At 47.0% G+C, this 21,342-nt stretch overlaps 1 protein-coding gene across 6 annotated transcripts in view; it reads left to right on the top strand.

Moving 5' to 3' along the window:
* The window catches only part of MORC2 (MORC family CW-type zinc finger 2), a 597,165-nt gene that overhangs the window by 117,540 nt on the left and 458,283 nt on the right, over window positions 1-21,342 (top strand). For all 6 annotated transcript variants that reach the window (XM_078667274.1, XM_078667271.1, XM_078667273.1 and 3 more), the window contains exons 7-8: window positions 4,631-4,739; window positions 5,001-5,160. In XM_078667274.1, the coding sequence (XP_078523400.1) occupies window positions 4,631-4,739; window positions 5,001-5,160 (269 nt within the window). The remainder of the gene's footprint in view (window positions 1-4,630; window positions 4,740-5,000; window positions 5,161-21,342) is intronic.

Raw genomic sequence — 21,342 nt, forward strand, 5'->3', positions numbered from 1 at the left:
TGGTCACAGGGTCGAGGGTCACTCCCTCAATCAAACGTTTCATATAGGGGAGGAGGCGGTTAGCCATAATACCACTCAGTATCTTGGCATCTATATTCAATAAGGAGATAGGCCTATAGGAGCTTGGCATATCAGGGTCTTTGTCTTCTTTGTAAATCGTAGCCACTAGTGCTTCACTCATAGTGGGCGGGCAGCAGCCATTCTGCAACATCTCATTATAGACTGCAAGTAGTCTATCCACTAAGAGCAGCGCAAAACTCTTATAAAACTCTGCCGGGAGTCTGTCCGACCCCAGACTCTCCGCCGGTTTAAGGCGTCCGATAGCCCCACGAATTTCATCCTTAGTGATTGGAGAACCCAGCGCCTCCTGCTCGTCTTTGGTGACAGTGGACAAATGTACTGTATCTAAATAGTCTGTCAATTGGCTCAGCCCCAGGTCTACCTGGTTAGTATAGACGTTCTCTAAATGTTTTGCCAGTGTGTCTGCTAAAATCCTCTGTGTGTAGTGTAGTGTTCTGTCCGCGGTACGTATCTACAGTATAGGAGTAGCTGGTCTCACAAGGCGTGCCAGCAAGGCCCCAGCTTTGTCCCCCTCCTTATATAGGCATTGACGGTAAGTTGTATAGACCTATTTCTCCAGTCTGTGGCGATCTGTCATGAGTGTTTCCTTAGCGTCAGTCCACTCTTTCAATTTCTAGGTGTCTGTGCTAAGTTCCGTCTGTAGTTTTGCCAGCCTAGGTTTGTGAAGAGAAACATTTTCTTCAGTTGGGACCTCACCCCATAAACAGTTTTTATACAAACTCCTCTAACAAAAGCTTTCATAGCTTCCCATTCAGTAGCTCGGCTGGAGGCTGTCTCCCAGTTTTCACTAAAATAGTTACTCAATTCTGCCATTATCGTGGCCAGAAATTAAGGATCAGTTAACGCCTCCGTTTTCAAGCGCCATAATGGGATCTGAGGTCTGATCCTAGTAGTCCCATCTCCAGAAGGACCTGGGAATGGTCTGACTGATATCTTGTTTGATATGTCTTACCCCCAACCAGGGGTCCCAGTTCAGAGGATAAGAACCAGTAATCTAATCTGCTGTAAGTGCCCGTAGCAGGCATATAAATGTTAAATGTTAAATGTCGTATACTTGTAAAGCGCACAGCTGCCCCAGCAAAGGGGCGTCCCGGCGCTGTATACCGCTGGGGAACCCGTCCTGGCTTTCCCTGTGGGATGGTCCCTACTGGGAATCCCCAAGGTGGAGCCAGGCATCCCCGGCTTTGATGGGGCCGTTGTGGAGATTAGGCAAGCTAATGCCCAGAGTTGCCGAGTGGGACCCCAGGTTAGAGTAGGCACCGAGGCGAGAATTGTCGAGTCCGCTGACCCTGGTCCACAACCCTGCCGCGTCGGGAATTGAACCCTGGTCCCGGGCCGACTTCTGCTCCCGGGTCTGCCGCCTCTAACCGAACTGTCACTTAAGGGGAGAGCGCTCCCGCTATACATCCCGGAGTTGTAAGCTCTGCAATATACGATGGAGCGCCTGTGTCACCTTTGGTTTTGTGTGCATCTTGAGAGTTCCCTATCCAGCACACCATCCAGCACACAATTAAAGTCCCCAGTAAATCGTATTGGAGCCCCAAGATATGGAGACGCCGCTTCCAAAAGATCGCCAAAAAAGGAGGCGCTATCATTATTCGGGGCATACATATTTATAATGCAAATTTCAGTACCATCAAGCCTCCCATGCAGTACAACAAACTGGCCATCCACATCTACCACGTGTTGTAAGTATTGGAATGGGAATCCCGGTGCTACCCATATGAGGGCACCCCTTGCCTTTTCCTCAAACATTTTATGGAATCACCCCAGACATGAGTCTCCTGAAGACACGCCACCGACACTATGTATCATTTCAGGTAAGCAAATATTTGTCTATCTTTATCGAATATAGCAATACCGCGTACATTCCAGGTAAATAATTTTGTCATGGAGGACGCCATAGCGTTTCCCCTTCAACCCTTCTCCCGGCAGAGTCCCGCCCCTCTCTCAAGACATTAGGCGGTGTCCCCTGGTCGTGCAACCCTTGGCAGTTCACAAAGTACCCCACATGAAGGAAGGCCCAACCCCAACAATGAACTTCCCCAACAGTCCCCCTCACCTTGGGCATCATCACATTTCCCTCCCTGGCAAACCCGCGCTCAGTGAGTGCATGTAAACAACGTCCCATTCCCTTTTGGTAAACTCTACAACTTCTAAATAATACAACTATATTAACTGCAGTACACTCATACAATGTGAGTTCCTGCCCATCCCACCCAGATCCACAGAAGTGAGTGGCAAGCAGCCGAAGTGTGAGGGCAAACCTCCAACTCCATCGGCAGGTACCAGTCACTGGGGGGCACTCTCCCGTTATAGAGAACATTGTGTATGGAAAGAAATGGCTATGCATCAAAGGAGTCCCTCTGTATTACACCTCAAACCCACCATATCAGTTCGATCTTAACCAATCAGAAGTGTCAAGGAACTTAAAACAGTTTCGACCAATCTGAAATCCACAAGTCTCTCCACTCAGAAAATCGATAAGCTCATATACTCCATCAAGACACCAAACCTACAGAATAGAAAACCTTGCCACCAGTGGCCGTCCCCAGAGACAACAAAACTCAATGATCTAAAAGAGCCCTCAACTATTTCTCAGAGGATTACACTGGACTTACTTCTAACAATCCTGTAACAGGACCAGCATGCCTCACTCATCCATGAATTCCACTAAGTCTGGTGGTCATGGGACCATGCCTACACAAGAAAAGGCCAAACTCTTTCTGTTCAGCACTTGGAGTGGGCACGGTTCTTAGTTGAGACTAGCTTGCTTGAGTCCAGGATAGGGTCCGCACTGCACGTTTGTGGAATTTGGGATAGAGCTGTGTGTTGGAAGCCATGTTGGGGCTTGAGGCTTTTAGAAGGAAGAGGAGACGTTGGTGAGGGAAAGCGGACCACGTTATGACCTTTGATGAGGGTATTGTTAGGTAGAAGTTGAGGAGAGAAGTTGGCCTAATGGCTAGGGCGGTCGACGTCAAATCTGGGGAACTGGGTTTGAGTCTCGGCAATGACGATGAACATCCTGTGATTCTGGGCAAATCACTTAATCTCCCCTTGCCTAACAAAAATGAATGTGTCCTTATGTAATGCAACTGGTGCTATGTAAAGCACTCTGATACCCGATTCGGGTCAAGTTTGTGCTAAATAAAACTCTGTAAAATAAAAAAAATGAGAAAGTAATTTTGAGGGTACTGGAGGAATCTGGCGAGAGTGCTCTTTGTGGTCATGCGGGAAATCAAATGTAAGAGAAGGCGTGACGGGAAGTTGTAGAATATGGTTGGGCCTTGAAAGTGGGTAGTGTATGTGCTCTGATATTGAGATTGGTCTATGGAGAGAGTTATTGGAGCCTGGCTGAGAAAGTTGAGGGGCATTGCAGACTCCTTGCCTGGGGAGTTAGGCAGTGGAGATGATGGCTAGTTTACCTTTGATCTTAAGGGGGACCATGTTGCAAAGTGACCCCTTTTAGGGTGGTTGCTGTAAATTCAGTTTTTTAGGACTAATCTGCTGGTAATCTTGAGCACAGCACTGAGTGACCACTAAAACAACCGCTTAAAACCAGATTGGCACATCAACCTTCCTATAAGCCCATAGCATATTCTGCAGAGGTGAACCATGGCAGTTAAAAACCACTTTTGGACTGCTGCACTAAATAAAGTCCACTGCATTTATATTTAGAGGCCAGTTAAGCCTCATCCCATACTGTAGGATGAGGAATCTTGTCAGAGGGATTTTAACGAAGATTAATGGAAGGTGGACTTGCAATAGGAAAAGGTTCAGATTCAGTTGTCAAGTAAAGAACCATTTGATTGCTAGTATCTTAGCTTCCCAATGTTGTGTGAGACGAGTCTAGTATGAGCCCAGACCACTGAGAGGCAGTGCCTAGCGGTAGAACCGCTGTCTGAGCTCAGGTAGCCCCTGTAGGACATTTCTCTCTATTTCAACCCTCTGATGGACTTCTCTCACCCTCCAGTGTATTCCACCAACCTTAGAGTTCTAAAAATAGAGATGGCAATCCTTGAGGTAAAAGCCAGAGAAGATAAGAAGGTCAAGAGTTGAACTGCATAAGATCAGCCTTCAGCAAGAGGATAAGGATATGAGCATCTAGTGAGCAAGCGGGGCTTAGCTTTGAAGAAGATGAGGCTTACTTCCACTGCAACTTCCAGAGTATCTCCATCTAACTTCTTCATGTCTCAACTTTCCCAGACATAGTTCCCACCTACACTAGTGTTGCAGATATGCTTGCATGAGCTGTGTTCCTCTGCATGTGCATCTTTTTATTGGTATATTTTGATTCGTGTTTATCCAGAAACATCTTCTTTTTGTTTAAAATGAGCCCATTAAACAGCATATGATGAATTATGTAGCACGTGCTGCGTACTTTAGTCAATGGAACACCGCAGAATTGGTTTCAATGGCCCTGTACCTACTTATTTCTTAAAACCCTTTAATTGTCCAGGAGTTTGTCTCTAGCTCTATATATAGTTATGCTTTCCCATTCCTTTTCTACCCTACTTCTCTAACCATTGTCTTCTTAATCAAATTTTAGAGGTTCCATGCGTATGGGGAAGGATTTTATTCTTTTTACAAAGAAAAACGATGCCATGACATGCCTCTTTTTGTCCCGCACATTCCATGAGGAAGAAGGCATCGATGAGGTTAGATTTTGTAAAGATAATCAATTTGTTGTAACTAAGTACCTTTGTGGTTATATTTCCGTTTTCTTTGACTTTGATTCTTTGATATACCATGGGTTTGGCAGTGACATAAAGCTGTTTTGTTGATATGTCATAGAAATAGATGCTTAGAAATAGAGGCAGTATAGAATGTCCAGTATGTTTTAATGTAGATACACATTGTCATGTACCCTAGAACACGGGAAGAGTTTTCTCCGTAAATTGATATTTGCTTTACTGTAGGTGATTGTCCCTCTTCCCGCGTGGAATACAAAAACACGTGAGCCTATCACTGAGAACATGGAGAAATTTTCCATTGAGACGGAGCTTATATACAAATATTCTCCCTTCCGGTCAGAGGAGGAGGTCATGGAGCAATTCAACAAAATCTCTGACAAGAATGGTAAGTGTTCCCCAACCTCTGGTCCATCCGGTTTTCGCTAACTTAGTGTCTTATTCACTCTCCTTCCACACAGCCTATCTCTACAGCCTTGGTTGAAATCTTCTGTTCCTTTTGTTGATCCACAATTCCATCAGGTTGTGGAGGGTCATTGTGGGGGGAAAATAAGTCAGTGGCTCTTCAGGCCGAAACAAAAGTACATTGTACATTAGAGTGTTTTTCATTCCTAACTGGGTGTAAATCTCACCACAGGTACCATTACAACTTTATTATTTTTTAAGCAAACTATTTGTCATAAATGAAAAGTACAGCTCTGCAGTTCCTGGGGTATTTATTAAGACTGAAACCAATTCAGATTAAATTGACAGTAATTTGAAACCAGTGACTGAAAATAAAGTATTTTAAAGAAGTATTATACCTAAATTAACAAGGCAGCAAGTCACTGAATCCTTTTAGAGGAAGCTTATGGAAATCTCAACACATACATCTTTACACAAAAAACTATTTCTTTCACTAATAAAGACTTTAGGATCTTCCTCATATGCAAGCTCCTACAAAAAGGTTCATTCTGTGCCTTAACCCATCTCTCTTGCTCAGTAAATGTTCTTAAAATTCTGTCCTGCCTATACTGCCATTTCTTTCCTGAATATGAGCTACTGCTTTTATATTTAGTTCCATATGACATTCTAAGAATTCTTTCAGATCTAGTTTGGGTTTTACTGAACACATTACAACAGGACAATCAACAAATTAAATATACAAAGCAATTTTAAAATATCCAATTATTCTAGTTAATGTTGATTTTGCAGCATTTACAGACTCTCCATTGTCCACCAGTTAGTGGTTTAGTTAGCAAAGGCAATTGTGTCAGGTTGTGTTTGATTCTGGACAACTATGAGACTTTTTTTAATGAGAAATGCCTCTCTGATGTTCATTATTTCTCCACAATGCCTAGCACACGATGGCTGTCTTTTGATTGTTTATTTCTAGCATCAGTTCAAGCACAATGAGAGGATCAATATCTTTGAGAAAACAGCAAAAGAAATCAAACCATGTCTTTCCCTTCTGGAGTTGTGTTTTTCAAACTGACATTAGAATGGGTCATGTAAGAAAGTGGCTCTGTATATTCTGCACCAAAGTAAGGTACCGTGTGCACAGAGTCCACAGTCCCCAGAGGTTTGGCAGAGGTTAAAGTTAGATATAACCTTCCTCTCTAAAGTGGTAGCTTGGTCGAGCAGTAAGGCAGTATCCGAGGACAGTGTAAAGCATTTGTTGTACACACTCAGTCAGCAAATGGTCTTACACACTCAAGAACTAAACTCTAGGCCAATTGTTTTGTATATAAAAATATATCGTTTTATTTTAGAACCACAAGCAGGTATAAAAATACCTTCTCAGAATGAGATGCTACAGTTGAATACTTTCAAATAACAATAGACTTTTGAATGCAATAGAACAGTTGTTGCAATATGCAACACAAGTTAAACACAATTATAACATTGAGCTCAATGGACATTTTTAAGTGAATGCAATATTAATTACTTTGCGTAGGTTTTTCTTACTCGGTGCTGGATCCTGGATTCAGCCCTGGTGCATCTCCTGTTTTTGTTACACAGGCGATTTTTAAGGAATATTTGTATGTTTCAAAAATCGACACTTAGAAGAATTCCTGGCAAAAACCAGTCAATGTTATCCTATGGAGGAAAATCAGGTTATCGGAAAATCACAGTTGTAATTACTTTGTAGGGTCAGTGCTGGGCACAACGATCCAGCACTGGGATCTCTCCTGGTAACAGGTGAGTAATTTTGTTTTCGTTGATCGGATGATTTTTAGTTAATATTTCAAAGTTTCAAAACTCGACACTTAGAAGAATTTCCAAGTGTAAACCAGCCAATGTTACCCTATGGAGAAAATGTAAGTTATCGGCTTTCAGGTAAGTACTTGACTGGCAGAGTCAAGGTTCTGGGGTAAGACTCAGGGGTGTCCCAGGGCCAGGTAGGTACATTTGTTACACCCTCAGCGGCACAGGGGCAGCCGGTTGCAGAGAGAGTAGGCCCAATGTTAGCCTTTTGCGGGCAGGGTGCCTTTGGTTGGTGGCTGCTAGCAGGCAGGCCACGCGGCTGTGGGAGCGGAGCTCCTGGTCACTTACACAGGGCAAGTGGGGAAGTAGGATAGAACAGATGCTGCACTTCTAGTGGCACTCGGGCGGCTGAGTGCAGGGTGCTTTTGGGCTGTCGGGCACCCAATGTATTTCAATGGGAAAGCTGCAAGATGAACAAAGGCTGCAGGCTCGGGGACAGAGATTCTCCAGGTGCGACCACCACTTCGAGGGGTGCGTTGGGAAGCTGTAGGTTAGGTAGACACCCATGAGTTGGACACAGGGGGCCGTTGGGTGCCGGGTGCAGGGGTGTCTTTTAGTGTCTGGAAATCTTACCCTCTGCTGGTCGCGGTTGGAGGGGTCCCTTGTTGTGAGGCTGCAGGCGTTGTCAGGAGCGTCGAGGAGGGTCCTTGGGTGCTGGATTCGTGGTCACAGTCGCCGGGGGGAAGTCCTTGTGGTTTTTGTTCACTCAGGCACAGGCCGGGCTCGGCGGGTGCAGTGTGTGCTGGATTTGCGGTTCCTGGCTGGTACCAGGGGTTGTTGCTGTTTGAGCAGAACCCTGCTCGTGGGAGTCCCAGTCTTTGGCTGAGCCAGGCAGTCAGGTCCCCCAGGGTTTTTGATGTTGCTGACCACAGGAGATGCCGGGGTTTGGCAGGAGCAGGTTCGAGGGCTGACAGGTCGGTAGGGCTGGGTCCAAGTCAGTTGATGTTGTCCTCTTGTAAGCAGCTGCACGGCAGGTCTTCTGTCTTCTTCTTTGTAGTTTCGGAATCCGGATCTGAGGAAGGAAGGTTCAGGGTGGCCCTAAATACTAAATGTAGGGGCGTTACAGGTAGGGGAAGGTCAGGGACCAATGGGTCCCTTCCCTGGGGTGAGTACACCCCCTATCCTGCCACTCTCCAGTGGCAGTGGGGCAGGAGCCTGTCTCTGACTGGGTAGGGCTCCCCATCCTCAAGATGGCAAGAGCCCAGAGTTGTGCTTCACCTCGCCTCCCCCACCTGAGGGGTGGGGTTGGCAGAGGCTGGCACACCCCCTTTCCTCACTTTGGTTTTCCCCGCCTGTCTTCCCGCCAGAGTGGGGGTCAGAACCGGGGGGGACCAGTTGCTGAGTACAGCAAGTGGCCTGGAGAAGCTCACAAAGGCGGCATGCCTTTGAAGCTTCCCCTGCCTATCCTGGGGAAGGAGGCCTTGTACCTCGCCCCAGGATGTGCATTGTGGCAGGCCCACGAGAGCGAATGGCACTCTACCCAGGGGTCCTGCAACTTGTCTGCTGGGTGGCAGCCTAAGCAGCCTCTCAGTCAGAACGCGGGTTGTGGGTTAGTTTCAGGGGGCAATTCTAAGTTGCCCTCTGTCCTGCATTTTACGTTAAATCCCACACTGGCATCAGTGTGGATTTAATGTGCTGAGAAGTTTGATACCAACCTTCTCAGTCTTCAGTGAAGGCCATCATGGTGCTGTGGAGTTTGTGATGACAACCTCCCAGCACCATATACTCTTAATGGCAGCATTGCACTTACAGTGCCCAGGAATGGACCTGTGTACTGTAGGGGTACAGGGCTCATGCACCTGTACCCACACCACTGGCATACGGCACCCAGCTAGAGGGGTGACTGAGGTATGCCAGGGCAGTGTTTTGTGGGCATGGCACACAGGGATGTGTGCCATGTTGACTCTTTGTTTTGTTCTGCACCAAGACACTCAGCCTGCAAAGGCAGTGTGTGTGTGTCGGGGTACAGGGTCTCTAAGGGTGGCACAAGAAGTGCTGCAGCCCTTAAGGGTCTTCTCTGGTCACAGTGCCCTGGGTACCTATGGTTCCATTTACCAGGGGCTGACCTGTGGCCAGAGATGTCAATTGGGTTAGTTTTTGGGGAAAGAACACAGGCCCTGGGAACCTGATTGGCAGCGACCCAGGGCACATCAAGGAAACGTGCATCAGTTATCAGGCAAAAAGTGGGGGGTTACTGCAACAGAAACCTAGTTTCCTACAGGTCATATGTAGAGTATGTAATGTTTTTGAAATGTCAGCGTTCCATTTCCAACATTTCGCAGTGATGGGGAAAAACACCATTTAATGGTTTTCTAAGGCTTCAATCATCCTTTTCCTTAGATAGACCAGCATTACAGCCGAAATTGGTGTTTTCCACCAGACTACCAGTAGGCCATGGTGCACGGCTTATAAAAATACTTAAAGCCTAAGACCTTCAAATTACAAAGACCAGAACTCTGGTCTCTCCAGGCCTTGTTATCAAGTGAGAGATGCCGCTCGTATGAAGTGGAAGACGTGACTAAACCTAAATAATGGGCAGAACGTTATGATGATGGGAAATGTTAACCTGTGCTTGACAACCAATCTGAAACCTGGCCAAGATATTGTGGAAAATTTGATGTCTTTCGGCTCATGCCAAGTGGTGAATGACCTAAACTACACAGCTAGTCACACTTTAGATTTAGTGTTTTTGCACAAGATTGAAATAGCCAAATATATGATGCAATAGGGCTATTCCATCTTAGACGTAAAAAACAGGAGTGCAGAAAACAGGAGAGATGTTGGAGAATTAATTATAAGGAACAGGAATTTGGAAAATACAAACTGCTACTAGCTGAATATAAAACATTGATATTGTCAGAAAAGGCTACCTATTTCTCTAAGGAAATTAAGAAGGCAGAAAACTCTTCCAAAGAGCTCTATTCGGTGGTAACTAAACTGTCTACACCCACCGATTAAAAAAGGGAGCGGCCACTCTCAGGAATTTTGTAACATCCTGGCCCAGCACTTTCAAAATGAATTGGAGCAAATTGTCAACACCTTTGGTAATGGGGCACATTCAAATAATGATAAAATAACGCCTCAAGTGTACTGCACCCTAATGGCCCCATCCTTGCAGAATTCAGAGCAGTAACTGTTGATGGGATAATGACTCTTATTTCCAAAATAAGATCAGGCTCACCTTACGACCCACTCCCTCCTATGATGTCAAAAAAGCCCCGGAGGTACTTGGGACTAGATTAACTTCCATTTTTAACTCCATGTTTAGAGAAGATGTTTTCCCCTCTATGTGGAAGAGAGCCTCTATTTTACCCCTTTTGAAAAAAGCCAACCTCGATTCACTGGATCGGGCAACTATGGGCCCATCTCTCGCCTTCCAGTCAAACTGGCTGAAAAGGTTGTGAACAACCAGCTTACTCTATATTTACAAGATCATAACCTGCTGGATGAGGCTTAAGTTGGATTAAGTCAGTGCACAGTACCGAAACAGCGCTAATAAAGGCCACTGATGAAATAAGAACAGTAATGGACACAGAGGGCGCTGCAACCCTTGTGCTGCTTAACTTGTCGGCGGCCTTTGACACGGTAGACCACAAAACCTTGCTTAAAATGTTGAATTCTTTTGCCATCTCTGGAAAGGCATTGGCATTGTTATCCCCCTTTCTAGAGGACAGTACACAATCGGTGGCTTTAGGGAACCTGACTTCTCCGTCCTTCACACATGCTTGTGGAGTTCTACAGGGCTCTTCCTTAAGTCCCACACTTTTCAATGTTTATGTTTCGGAACTGGCAGACCTTATGAGATCTGTTGGGATGGCACTAACATCGTACGCAGATGATAGCCAAATTGTGGTAACCATTAGCAAAAATACATCACCACCAGTAAATAGATTCAGAGACTGCATGACAGCAGTCAGCTCATGGATGAGTTTGCACTGCCTCAAGTTAAATTCCGGGAAACCCGAGGTGATTCTGTTTGGTAATTTTTCTCCTTCACGGTCCCAGATTTGGTGGCCAAATGACCTGGGTACAGCACCTATCCCTGTCCCCAAAGTAAAAAACATGGGTGTGATTATAGACCAGAGACTGGACTTTGAAGCACAAGTTAAGTCAGTTTCGTCATCCAGTTTCTTCATGCTCAAAGCCATTGAGAAAATCCTACCTCTGATTCCTACAGAAAGCAGGAAAACGGTAATCAGATCCCTAGTCCTTTCCAGACTAGATTACTGTAATGGGGTTATATATTGGCATGCCGATGAAGCAACTTCAAAGGCTCCAGGTGATCCAAAACGCGGCCATAAGGCTTCTGGGGATTTCAAAATTTCAGTCGGTGGGAATCAATCTCCAAAGTTTGCATTGGCTGTCAATTAAAAATCGGATCAAGTTTAAAACACTGTGTATTACGTACACGGCACTTCACGGTGCCGGCCCTCAGTTTCTGAAACCTTCCCTGCACCGGTACTCCCCAACTAGATGGCTGAGATCACAAGGAGAAAAAGTGATACTTTCTCAGAGAGTTCTTAAATCATACTCGGGTGGTGGAAGATTTGTGGTGGGAGCCGCAAGGCTCTGGAACTCCCTCTCGTTTACCATCAGAAATCTTCCCTCTCTGGCTTCGTTCAGGAAAGCCATCAAGACTTGTCTGTTCTTTGATTAATGCTTCTGCTTGCTTCTTGGTGTGCTAGCGCCAAGACACCATTGGTTCATCGTGCGTTGTAAAATGTTTTAACATAACATAACTGCAGACTTGTTTTGACCACTCATTAACATCCTCTCTAGAGATTACATGTCAGTCTTGACCTGTAACAAGTTGAACACAAATCCATTGAAAAAAAGATGTGTCAATAACTTAAATAGAGAAGACTTTAACACCACTACAAAATGGATTGAAAGATCAAATCCACCTCCGCAATCCTGAAATCAAGCAATAAGCATTATGACGTCACATTAGTAATTCTTTTCAAAAGCTGACTGCATAAAAAAAGCATAAACAAGGCTTGGGAGTAAATTAATCAATAAATGGTTCAACAAAGAATTAGCCCGATTTAAAAAGTTACCAACTGGAACATAGCAGAGTGCAGACATTAACAACTGTAGAAAAGTAAATTTGAGGCAACATGGGAAGAGGTACAGTGAAGCCATAAAACAGTAGCAAAAAGGAATCCTACATCAAACCCATTGATTAGGCTTCTATAAATCTCTTTGGTGTTTTCCAGGCATTCAGAGGGCTTGGAAAATACCCTGTGTACTTTCTGGCAACACTGCAATAACCTCATGCCCTTCTTTAAAGCTACGATACATAAGGATCAACTCTGTCTCTTCTACTTTTCAAAGATTGACCCATTGATTCTAGAAACATTACTCCCAACTTTCACTCCTTTGACAGGGAAGGGTATACTGACTGGTCTTGTTGTTGGAACCCTACACAGCAGCCTGCATGTAACAATTTACCTTGTCATCGATTTCACTTGTGTGATTAATGCCTAACTTGGACAATGTTTAGTATGAAAAACAATAAAGCAGGTAATCACTTTACTGTTAAAAGGAAGACCAAGTGCTTTTAGTAAAATACCAGCTGATCTTTCCTCAGCTAAACACTAGGAAAAAAGAGATCATTAAACCACAGAATTATGGAGAGCATAACCTTCTTCATGGCACTGTAAACACTTTTGGCTACAGTTAGAGAGGAAATTATTGCTGAGGTGAATGGAGATTGCAAATTGAGTCTAATTCTTGATATCTCTCTGTGTGACACCTTTAACCACACAATGGTACTGTGGTTGCTCCAGGATTGGACACTGGTGTCCAAGATACTCCAGACTGCATCTTTTTCTTCCTTCGTGAAATTGATAGGAGTCATAGTAGTGACCTTGCTTGACTACTGTAACATAGTAAAAGTTGCGACACCTTCAAGAGCGTAAACTAACAGAAAGATTAAAGTTCTTAGGTTTCCACATACTGTACCAATGCTATAAGAGGTTCTCCGTCATGGCGATAACATTTGAAAGACCCAGTTAAAGCTCGTATTATCACTCCCACAATAGACAAAAAGTACAAGGCTGCACCATCACACCCTATATGCCTTAGAGGTCAATTAACACCAGACTCTCTTGTTGTAGCAAATGCTAGGAAAATAGCAAATTCCCAAAGCACTGGGGATGCTCCTCCACCAGATAAGGAGTCCAATTTAATTGAGGCCTCAGGCAAAAAGGGTTGCTGCGCAATCAGCAAACCAATGGAAAATCGCTAATAGGCAAGCTATATTAGCTTGCTGAGATAGAGCACACTGGGATGAGATGGAGGGGCTCCTTCAAAATCTCCCACAAGAGTATAAAAAGAAAGGACAGAAGTTAGTTGCTGGAGGAAAACAAATTACCAACAACTCCATTAAATGTATAAATACCAGCATTGCATTCGATTGCCAGGTGTTAAACCAGAAGTCCAACAAGCTGTCCTTAATTTACCTTTTAATAAGCAACACATCTTTGGTCCTCATGTTGACACAGCCCTCGAAAAAATCTAGAAGGGCACAGATGTGGTAAAATTAGTGGGGGTGCTTAAAAAAAACACCTTCCGTGGTTCCTTACGCCGCTTCTCATTTTGACAAGGCGCTAGGTCTGCTGCTACTGAAACATCAGCAACCTCCTACAAAAATCAAACTTAATCCTCTCCTTTTAGAGGTTTCTACAGTGGATCATATAGGGGGAACAATTTCAAAGGGCATGGTCGTTGAAGTCCCACCCGCACACCCAATAATAACAATTACTAATTCACGTTCTCCATAACATTTAATACTATATGGGGATGTCTTAATTTTTTTCTACCGCAATGGAGGGCCATTACCATAGATTCATGGGTATTGGACATTATCCAACATGGTTTATTTTGAAAGTTTTATATAGCGCGAACAAGATCTTTGCAGATATCAGAGCGCTTTACAGAGCAGGGAATACCAAACAAGAGAATGAATACGTGAGGGAACATAATAGTACAGGTGAATCAATAATGCAAGTACATAGTCATAATAGTAGGTGAAAACAATAATAAAGGTAAAACACATATTCGTAGGGATCTAGCAGAATAATACAGGAAAAACACAAAGTCATCGGGATCGAGCTGGGTAATATAGATCGGTGCCGATCCTTTATAGCTTCAAGTTGAAAGCTCAAGTGTATTTGGCCATGAGAAGAGCTTTTACTTCTTTCTTAAAAAGTGTGATTGAGGAGATGAGCCTTGTTTCAGGAGGGAGTGAGTTCCAGATCCTGGGTGCCATTCCTGAGAAAGAGCGCTTATACGTTTTTCCTTCCTGAATCTTCGAGGTTTTAGCAGCAGATTGTTTGTGCCTTGAGTGTATCTAGAACCGCCAGAGATTGACAGCTTCTGAGTGAGGTATCCGGGAGAGCTCAGGTGTACAGCCTTGTGTGTCATGCAGGCAATTTTCAGATGTATTCTGGCTTCAAAAGGCAGCCAGTTTAGGGCTTATTGCCTGGAGCTCATCAACACCTCTCCAAACATCCCACCACACAAACACAACCTCTCGGTTCAGCACTGAGCTCTACTCAAACAAGAGATAGCTGCTCTTTTAATGAAAGGAACAATAGAGCCAGTTCCAATTCAACAACAAGGAACTATATTCCCTATACTTCCTCAATCCCCCCGAAAACGGCTCACTCTGACCCAACCTGGACCTCAGAGTATTAAATCATTACATTGTGTCAGAACACTTTCACATGGTCAGACTTCAGGAGGTTATACTATTACTTCAGCAGGGAGATTGCATGTCCACACCAGACCTCAAAGATGCGTACTTTCATATATCCATTCACTCAGCACATCGAAAATACTTACTTTTTCTATTCCAAGGAAAACATCCGTTCAAATGCTTACCTTCAGAGTCACCACAGCTCAAATGGGTCTACACCAAATGCCTATCACTAGTAGCAGCACAAACATGAAGAGAAATTATTTATGTCTTCCCTTACCTAGACATTTGACTTCTAAAGACAAACAGCCCAAGCCTCTGCAGCCAACGTACTCCCAAAACTCTATATCAGTTAGGGTTTACAGTCAACCTGCAAAAATTTCATTTGCAACCAGCCCAAATACAACCATACTTGGGGGCCATTCTCAATACTCACCCAGCATTAGCATTTACAAATTCAGTCAGGATTCAAAACATTCAATATTTAGCACAACAATTTCAGACTGGAGTACAAACCCCAGTCAAATTAGTGCCAAGACTTCTAAGCATATGGCATTCTGCATAACGATAGTTCCACATTCCTGCCTACATATGAGACCACTGCAAGAATGCCTCTCACATCAATGGACTCAATCACAGGGTCTGTTACAACCATGGTTCACCATAGGAACTTTCACAGGTACCCCATAAGAAGCTTCCTCTCCACCCAGACCTTCTCACACAGAAACATGGAGAAATAAGGAAATGAACCTTGAAATATGGCTCCTGAAGTTATAGAATTTGGGTACTTAAATTTAATTAAATGTTGGGAGAGGTGTGGCGCCGCGGCCAGGGCGACTGACGCTGGAATCTGGGGATCAGGGTTCGATCCCCGGCTCCGGCGGCAGGTTAGCCCAGCACCATGTGACTCTGGGCAATAGCTCGCTTAATCTTCCCGACGGCCCCCAGCGCCTAGAGACCCTTACGGGTGATTGTGCGCTTTACAAATGTGGATTATTATTATTATTATAGACAGCCGCTCACTTCACTCTCTGCATTGGTGGAACCTGCTAGCCCTATCCAAGGTGTGGCCATTTCTGGACCCAGTTCCCAAAGCCATTCTCACAGCTGTTGCCTCTCTTGCAGGTTGGGAAGCTCACATTCAACATCTGACCATCCAAAGGACATCGCATAAACAACACCAGAATCTCCATATCAGCTGCCTAGCGCTTCTAGCTGTTCACTAACTTACCTACAGAACAAAGTTGTCCTAATCCGAATGAACAATATGACAATGTATTATTCACAAAACCGAGGGGGACACACTTCAGCTATCACACCTAGCACAGGTAAAAACCTTTACAAGCAGTCATTACATCGCACTACATTTACAAAGCAGTCATTACATCGCAACATCCCTTACAACGCACGTCACTGCATCTGAAAGAAACAGGTTAGTATTAGATTCCTTACCTTAGAATATCCCCAGGCGTTAGACTGGATCCGGAAATTTTTGCGTAGCAGTACCCTTGCGTGTCGTTAGACGTCGTCTAAGGCTCCGCGTCCGTCGTCGGCGTACTTAGATGCCGCCCTCGCGCGCTGACGTCCGTTCTTTTTCCCGCGCCAGCAAGCGCCGATCCGGAAAAAAGTGGTACCCTTAGTCAATTTTTGACTAAACTTTTTCGATCATTTTTGATCTACTTCGAAGTCTATACCACTCCGACGGTGCCGGTAGGGATGCCCGGGTTCAAACCCTGCGCCGACTGCGACCGACTGATGTCGGTTACCGACCCCCATCGCCGGTGTCTTCATTGCCTAGGCCTCGACCATGACGACAAGGCCTGTTCCGACTGTCGAGCCCTGACATCTAAGGCTAGGCGGGAGCGGTCCCGCAAGCGGATTGAGCTCCGGCAGTCGGCCCCACGCCGCACGAGGTCCCGGTCCGCGGGGAGGTCGAGGGAACCGGTTGCGGGGTCGGAGCCACCATGGCTCCGGGAGTCGTCCACGGTCTTCTGGCTCCTCCGGTAAGCACAAGAAGTCGAAGAGACTCCCCCCCGACGCTCGCGCGAGGCGGCCGGGGGTTCGGGCGACACCGCCCACGCGGCTCTGACGGAGCCGCGGGCGTCACGGCCTGCTCCATACCCGACGGTCCCTGGGCAGCACACGACGCCGGAGGAGATCAAGGCCTTCCCCTCGGCCATGAGGTCGCTCACTCCTCCGTTGGGCTCCGCGGCGCCTTTGGGCTCTGCGGCCCCGACTGGGAGTCCCAGCGGGTCGGGTGCTTCGGCCCCGACGTCGTCGGATGCTTAGGTCCCGGCGCCGCAGGATCCGGGTCCGGATCGCCGCCGGTCGACCTCACAACCTCGCCGGCGCCGGCCCCTAGGGTGGTGCCCCCGGCGCCGCCTTCGGGCGGCACCGTCCCCGATCCCACCCTCGATATGGTCCGGCGCCGAACCGGCGCCGCTCGGCGCCGTATCCGACGGGAGATTTCTACTTCTATGACCCAGCCCCATCCTTTGGTCCTGAGTATCAGGAGATTGGGAGGGGTCTAAAGACCCTCTGGCACGGGAGTGTCCGTCTTACCAGGACTGGTCAGGAGAGCTAGGGGACGCCAGTGGTCTGGATACCTCGCCAGACACTGGTTTTGTCTCCCCTCCCACCGTTGCTACGGAGGAGGGGGCTGCTTATAGTGTGGTGTTGACGCGGGCGGCCAAGGCCTTAAATCTTGAGCTCCCCGTTGCGGCCGTGAGGACTAACCTTCTCACTGAGGTCCTTAAACCGCAGGCAAGCTCGGCCGAGCCTCTGCTGCCATTCAATGAGGCCTTGTCTGACGTTCTTTTGGGGATCTGGTCCAGGCCCGCTACCGGTCAGCCTGTAGATGGGAACGTGGCCAGACGCCGGCTCCAGGCGACCCTGCTTTCCTGTCCACCCACCCCACCCCCGAGAGCCTGGTCATCCAGGCCTCTAACTCCCAGACCGCGTTCCCGACGGCTCCCCCAGTCGGGAATCCAAGAGGTATGAGCAGTACGGAAAGAAGGTATTCTCATCCTTAAGTTTGGGATTGCGGTCAGTCAACACACCATGCCTCTTGGGCCGCTACACCCGCTCTCTGTGGGACACGGTTGCGGACGTGCTGCCACAATGTCCGGAGGAGGTCCGGACTAAACTCACCCAAGCCCTTGCAGAGGGTCGAGATGTGGCACGGTACTCCATCCGGTATGGGCTGGATACCACGGACTCACTGGGCAGAGCGATGGCAACGACGGTGGGGATTCGTCGCCACGCCTGGTTGAGATCCGCCAACTTCTTGTCTGATGTCCAGAACACTCTTATGGACATGCCGTTTGATGGCCGTCGCCTCTTTGGCGACAAGGCAGACCACGCGCTTGAGCGCTTTAAGGACTCCAGTGCTACGGCCAAGTCCTCGGGACTCTCGGCCCCGCGCAAGCAAATGGGTGCCTTTTGCTCCTTTCGTGGCCAAGGAAGGGGCGCCCCCACACGTGCTGCGAGCCACGCACCGCAGTCTTACATCCAGCGCGGTGGCGGCCGTAGAATCCACCGTGGCAGCCGTGGAATCCACCGTGGCGGCGGTCGGGGACAACGGTGCGGCCAGTCCACACCTGCCCCTGCAGCATCCGCCTCGAAACCTTCCGAGTTTTCAGGCCTGTGAGAAGTTGGCCTGATATATAGTGATCACTAGAATAGTGAGCACTGCACATCAGGCCAACTTCTCACATTGGTGAGCAGCGGTTGGGATGTGAGCTTGCTGTTGTTTTACCACACATATCCTAAGAATATCTTGTGAAAGATCACATAAGTACTAAAGGTACATATAACTTAGCTTAGAATACTCTGAGTTCTACTGAACCAGCTGTTGTAGCTCCTAGGGCCTAGCACACCCTAAACTACAACTCTAGCAAGGGATCAGTAGGCAAACATATAGTGTAGGTAAGTGCACCACTTACACCTCACTAGAAAAGCATGTCTACCCAGGGAGAATCTACTGAGACTCCCCTGGTCAGTGTTGACCCTCCACAGGTCACTTCAAGATATGCAGCTCTCAGTTTCCAGGAGATGAGACAAATCTGTGTCTCCAGGAAACTGAAGCAGGGGTCTAACCCCACCATTCCCTTTCTGATAGGTCTCTTAGAGACATATGATGCCAGAAAGCTTTCTCAGTTACATGAGAACATGCCAGCCTTAGAGGGAACCTCTGGGGATCCAGACCTCCCCAACACTGATTCAGCAGTTGAGGAGGAGGATCAAGAGGTACTCTCTGGGGATGAGGTAGACAAAGGTCTTGAGGTAGTCAGAAGGCTAACTAGGACCAACTTAGACTTACTTGGGCTAGGATCTGGGGGCCCCCCAGTACTAACCCGAAGTGGGCCTAACCTTGGAGTTAGGAGAGATAGATCTCTTTCTAGGGACTCCAATAGATCTCTGCACTCTAATGCCTCTTCTCAGGGGAGAAGGAATCCTCCACAGAGGAGATTCACTTCCCCTCAGAGAAGGGAGCATGAAGCTAGGATGAGACAAGCTGAACTGAGGATTGAAAGGGAAGAACTTGCCCTGGCCAAAGAGAAGCTTGCCTTTGCTAGAGAGCAGCAGATAAGTGGGTTAGCACCCACTGGTGGCAGCAATCTCCCAAGAGATAGAGAGAAGGGTTTAGATACTAAACACCTGACTAAAATAGTGCCCCCCTTTAAGCAAGGGGATGACATCCAGAAATGGATGGCTGCTTTGGAGAGGGCCTGCACTGTGCAGGGCATTCCCCAGAGTCAGTGGGCAGCTATACTGTGGCTCTCCTTTGATGGTAAAGGTAGAGATAAGCTCCTCACTACAAGAGTGGAGGATGCTAACAATTACCAGGTCCTGAAGAATACACTGGTTGATGGGTTTGGTTTAACCACTGAGCAGTACAGGTTGCTGTTCAGAGACACCCAGAAAACTCAGTCTCAGGACTGGTCTGATTTTGTGGATTGTGCCACTAAGGCTTTGGAGGGCTGGTTGCTGGGTAGCAAGGTTACAGATTACACAGGATTGTATAATCTAATGATGAGAGAACAAATTTTGAACAATTGTCAGAACCAGTTGCTGCACCAGCACCTTGTTGATTCAGATCTGACCTCTCCCCAAGAATTGGGAAAGAAGGCAGACAAATGGGTCAGGACAAGGATCAAGCAGAACCAGAACCAGAACCAGGGTGGTCAGAAGAAAGCAGACCAGAAGGGTAATGTTAAGAATGAACAAAATGACCAGAAGTCTTCACCAGGTCCCCAACAAACCAAAGAGGGTGGGGGTCAGGCTTCCCAGAAGAAGAAGACTCAAGAAGGCCAGTCAAAAAGGTGGTGCCAGTACTGCAAAAGTAAATCTCACTGGTTTAGTGAGTGCACCAAAAGAGGAGGACAAACTCCTGCCACTACAGCTCCTAAAGCAACTGCACCCCCTAGTACAGTCAGTAGTGGTAGTGTCACTCCCAAGGCATTAGTTGGGTTAACCTTGGGTACTGAGGGGTCTGACAACTTAGTTGGCACACTCACTCAGGCTGTCCTTGTCTGTACAGGGGATATGGATATGTCCCCTGAAATAAGTCCCAATACCTTGGGCAAATACAGGCAGACACCTTTGATAAATGGCAAAATGGCTCAGGCCTATAGGGACACTTGTGCCAGTGTCACCATGGTGACACCTAACTTTGTGGACCCTGGACAGATCATGCCAGGTACTGATTTCCTGGTGACCAATGCCAGCAATGTCACTACTAGTCATAGTGTGGCAATTGTGGCTTTCTCCTGGGGTGGAGTGAAGGGACAAAAGAAAGTTGTAGTCAGTTCAGACCTCCCAGTTGATTGTTTGTTGGGCAATGATTTGGAGTCATCACAATGGTCAGAAGTGGAGCAGAGGACTCACATGGAGATGTTAGGCTTGCCAGCACATGTGCTTGCTGTGACTAGGTCACAGGCCAGAAAATGCCCCACTGAACAGGTGCTGGATCCTGAAATTATGGACCAGACACCTCCCAAGAAGAAGAGCAGTAAGGGTAAGGCTTTGCCTTCCCCCTTGCCCCAGGTTGAGGATCAAGTCTCTGAGGAGGCTGATCTAGAAGAGCTGAGGGAAACTGAGCCTAAAGAGCTTGAACTTCATCAAGTTGAGTTTCTGGGCTCAGGGGGACCCTCCAGAGCAGACCTGGGGAAGGAACAGTTGAGCTGCCCTTCCCTTGAACCCCTCAGACAGCAGGCTGCTGCTGAGGCTGCAGGGAATGCCACAGGTGCCCACAGGGTATACTGGGAAGATGGACTCCTGTACTCTGAGTCAAGAGACCCCAAGCCTGGTGCAACCAGGAGGCTGGTCATCCCCTTGTCTCTGAGAGGTTTCCTTCTCACCTTGGCCCATGAGATTCCCCTTGCAGGTCATTTAGGTCAGACAAAGACTTGGGACAGGCTTGTCTCACACTTTCACTGGCCCCATATGAATGAGAATACCAAGGAGTTTTGTCGCTCATGTGTCACTTGCCAAGCCAGTGGTAAGTCAGGTGGCACAACAAAGGCCCCCCTCATACCACTACCTGTGGTGGGGGTTCCCTTTGAAAGAGTGGGGATTGACATTGTTGGTCCAATGGAACCCCAGACAGCATCAGGACAC

This window comes from Lissotriton helveticus, chromosome 11, assembly GCF_964261635.1.
Source record: "Lissotriton helveticus chromosome 11, aLisHel1.1, whole genome shotgun sequence".
Taxonomy (NCBI): Eukaryota; Metazoa; Chordata; class Amphibia; order Caudata; family Salamandridae; genus Lissotriton; species Lissotriton helveticus.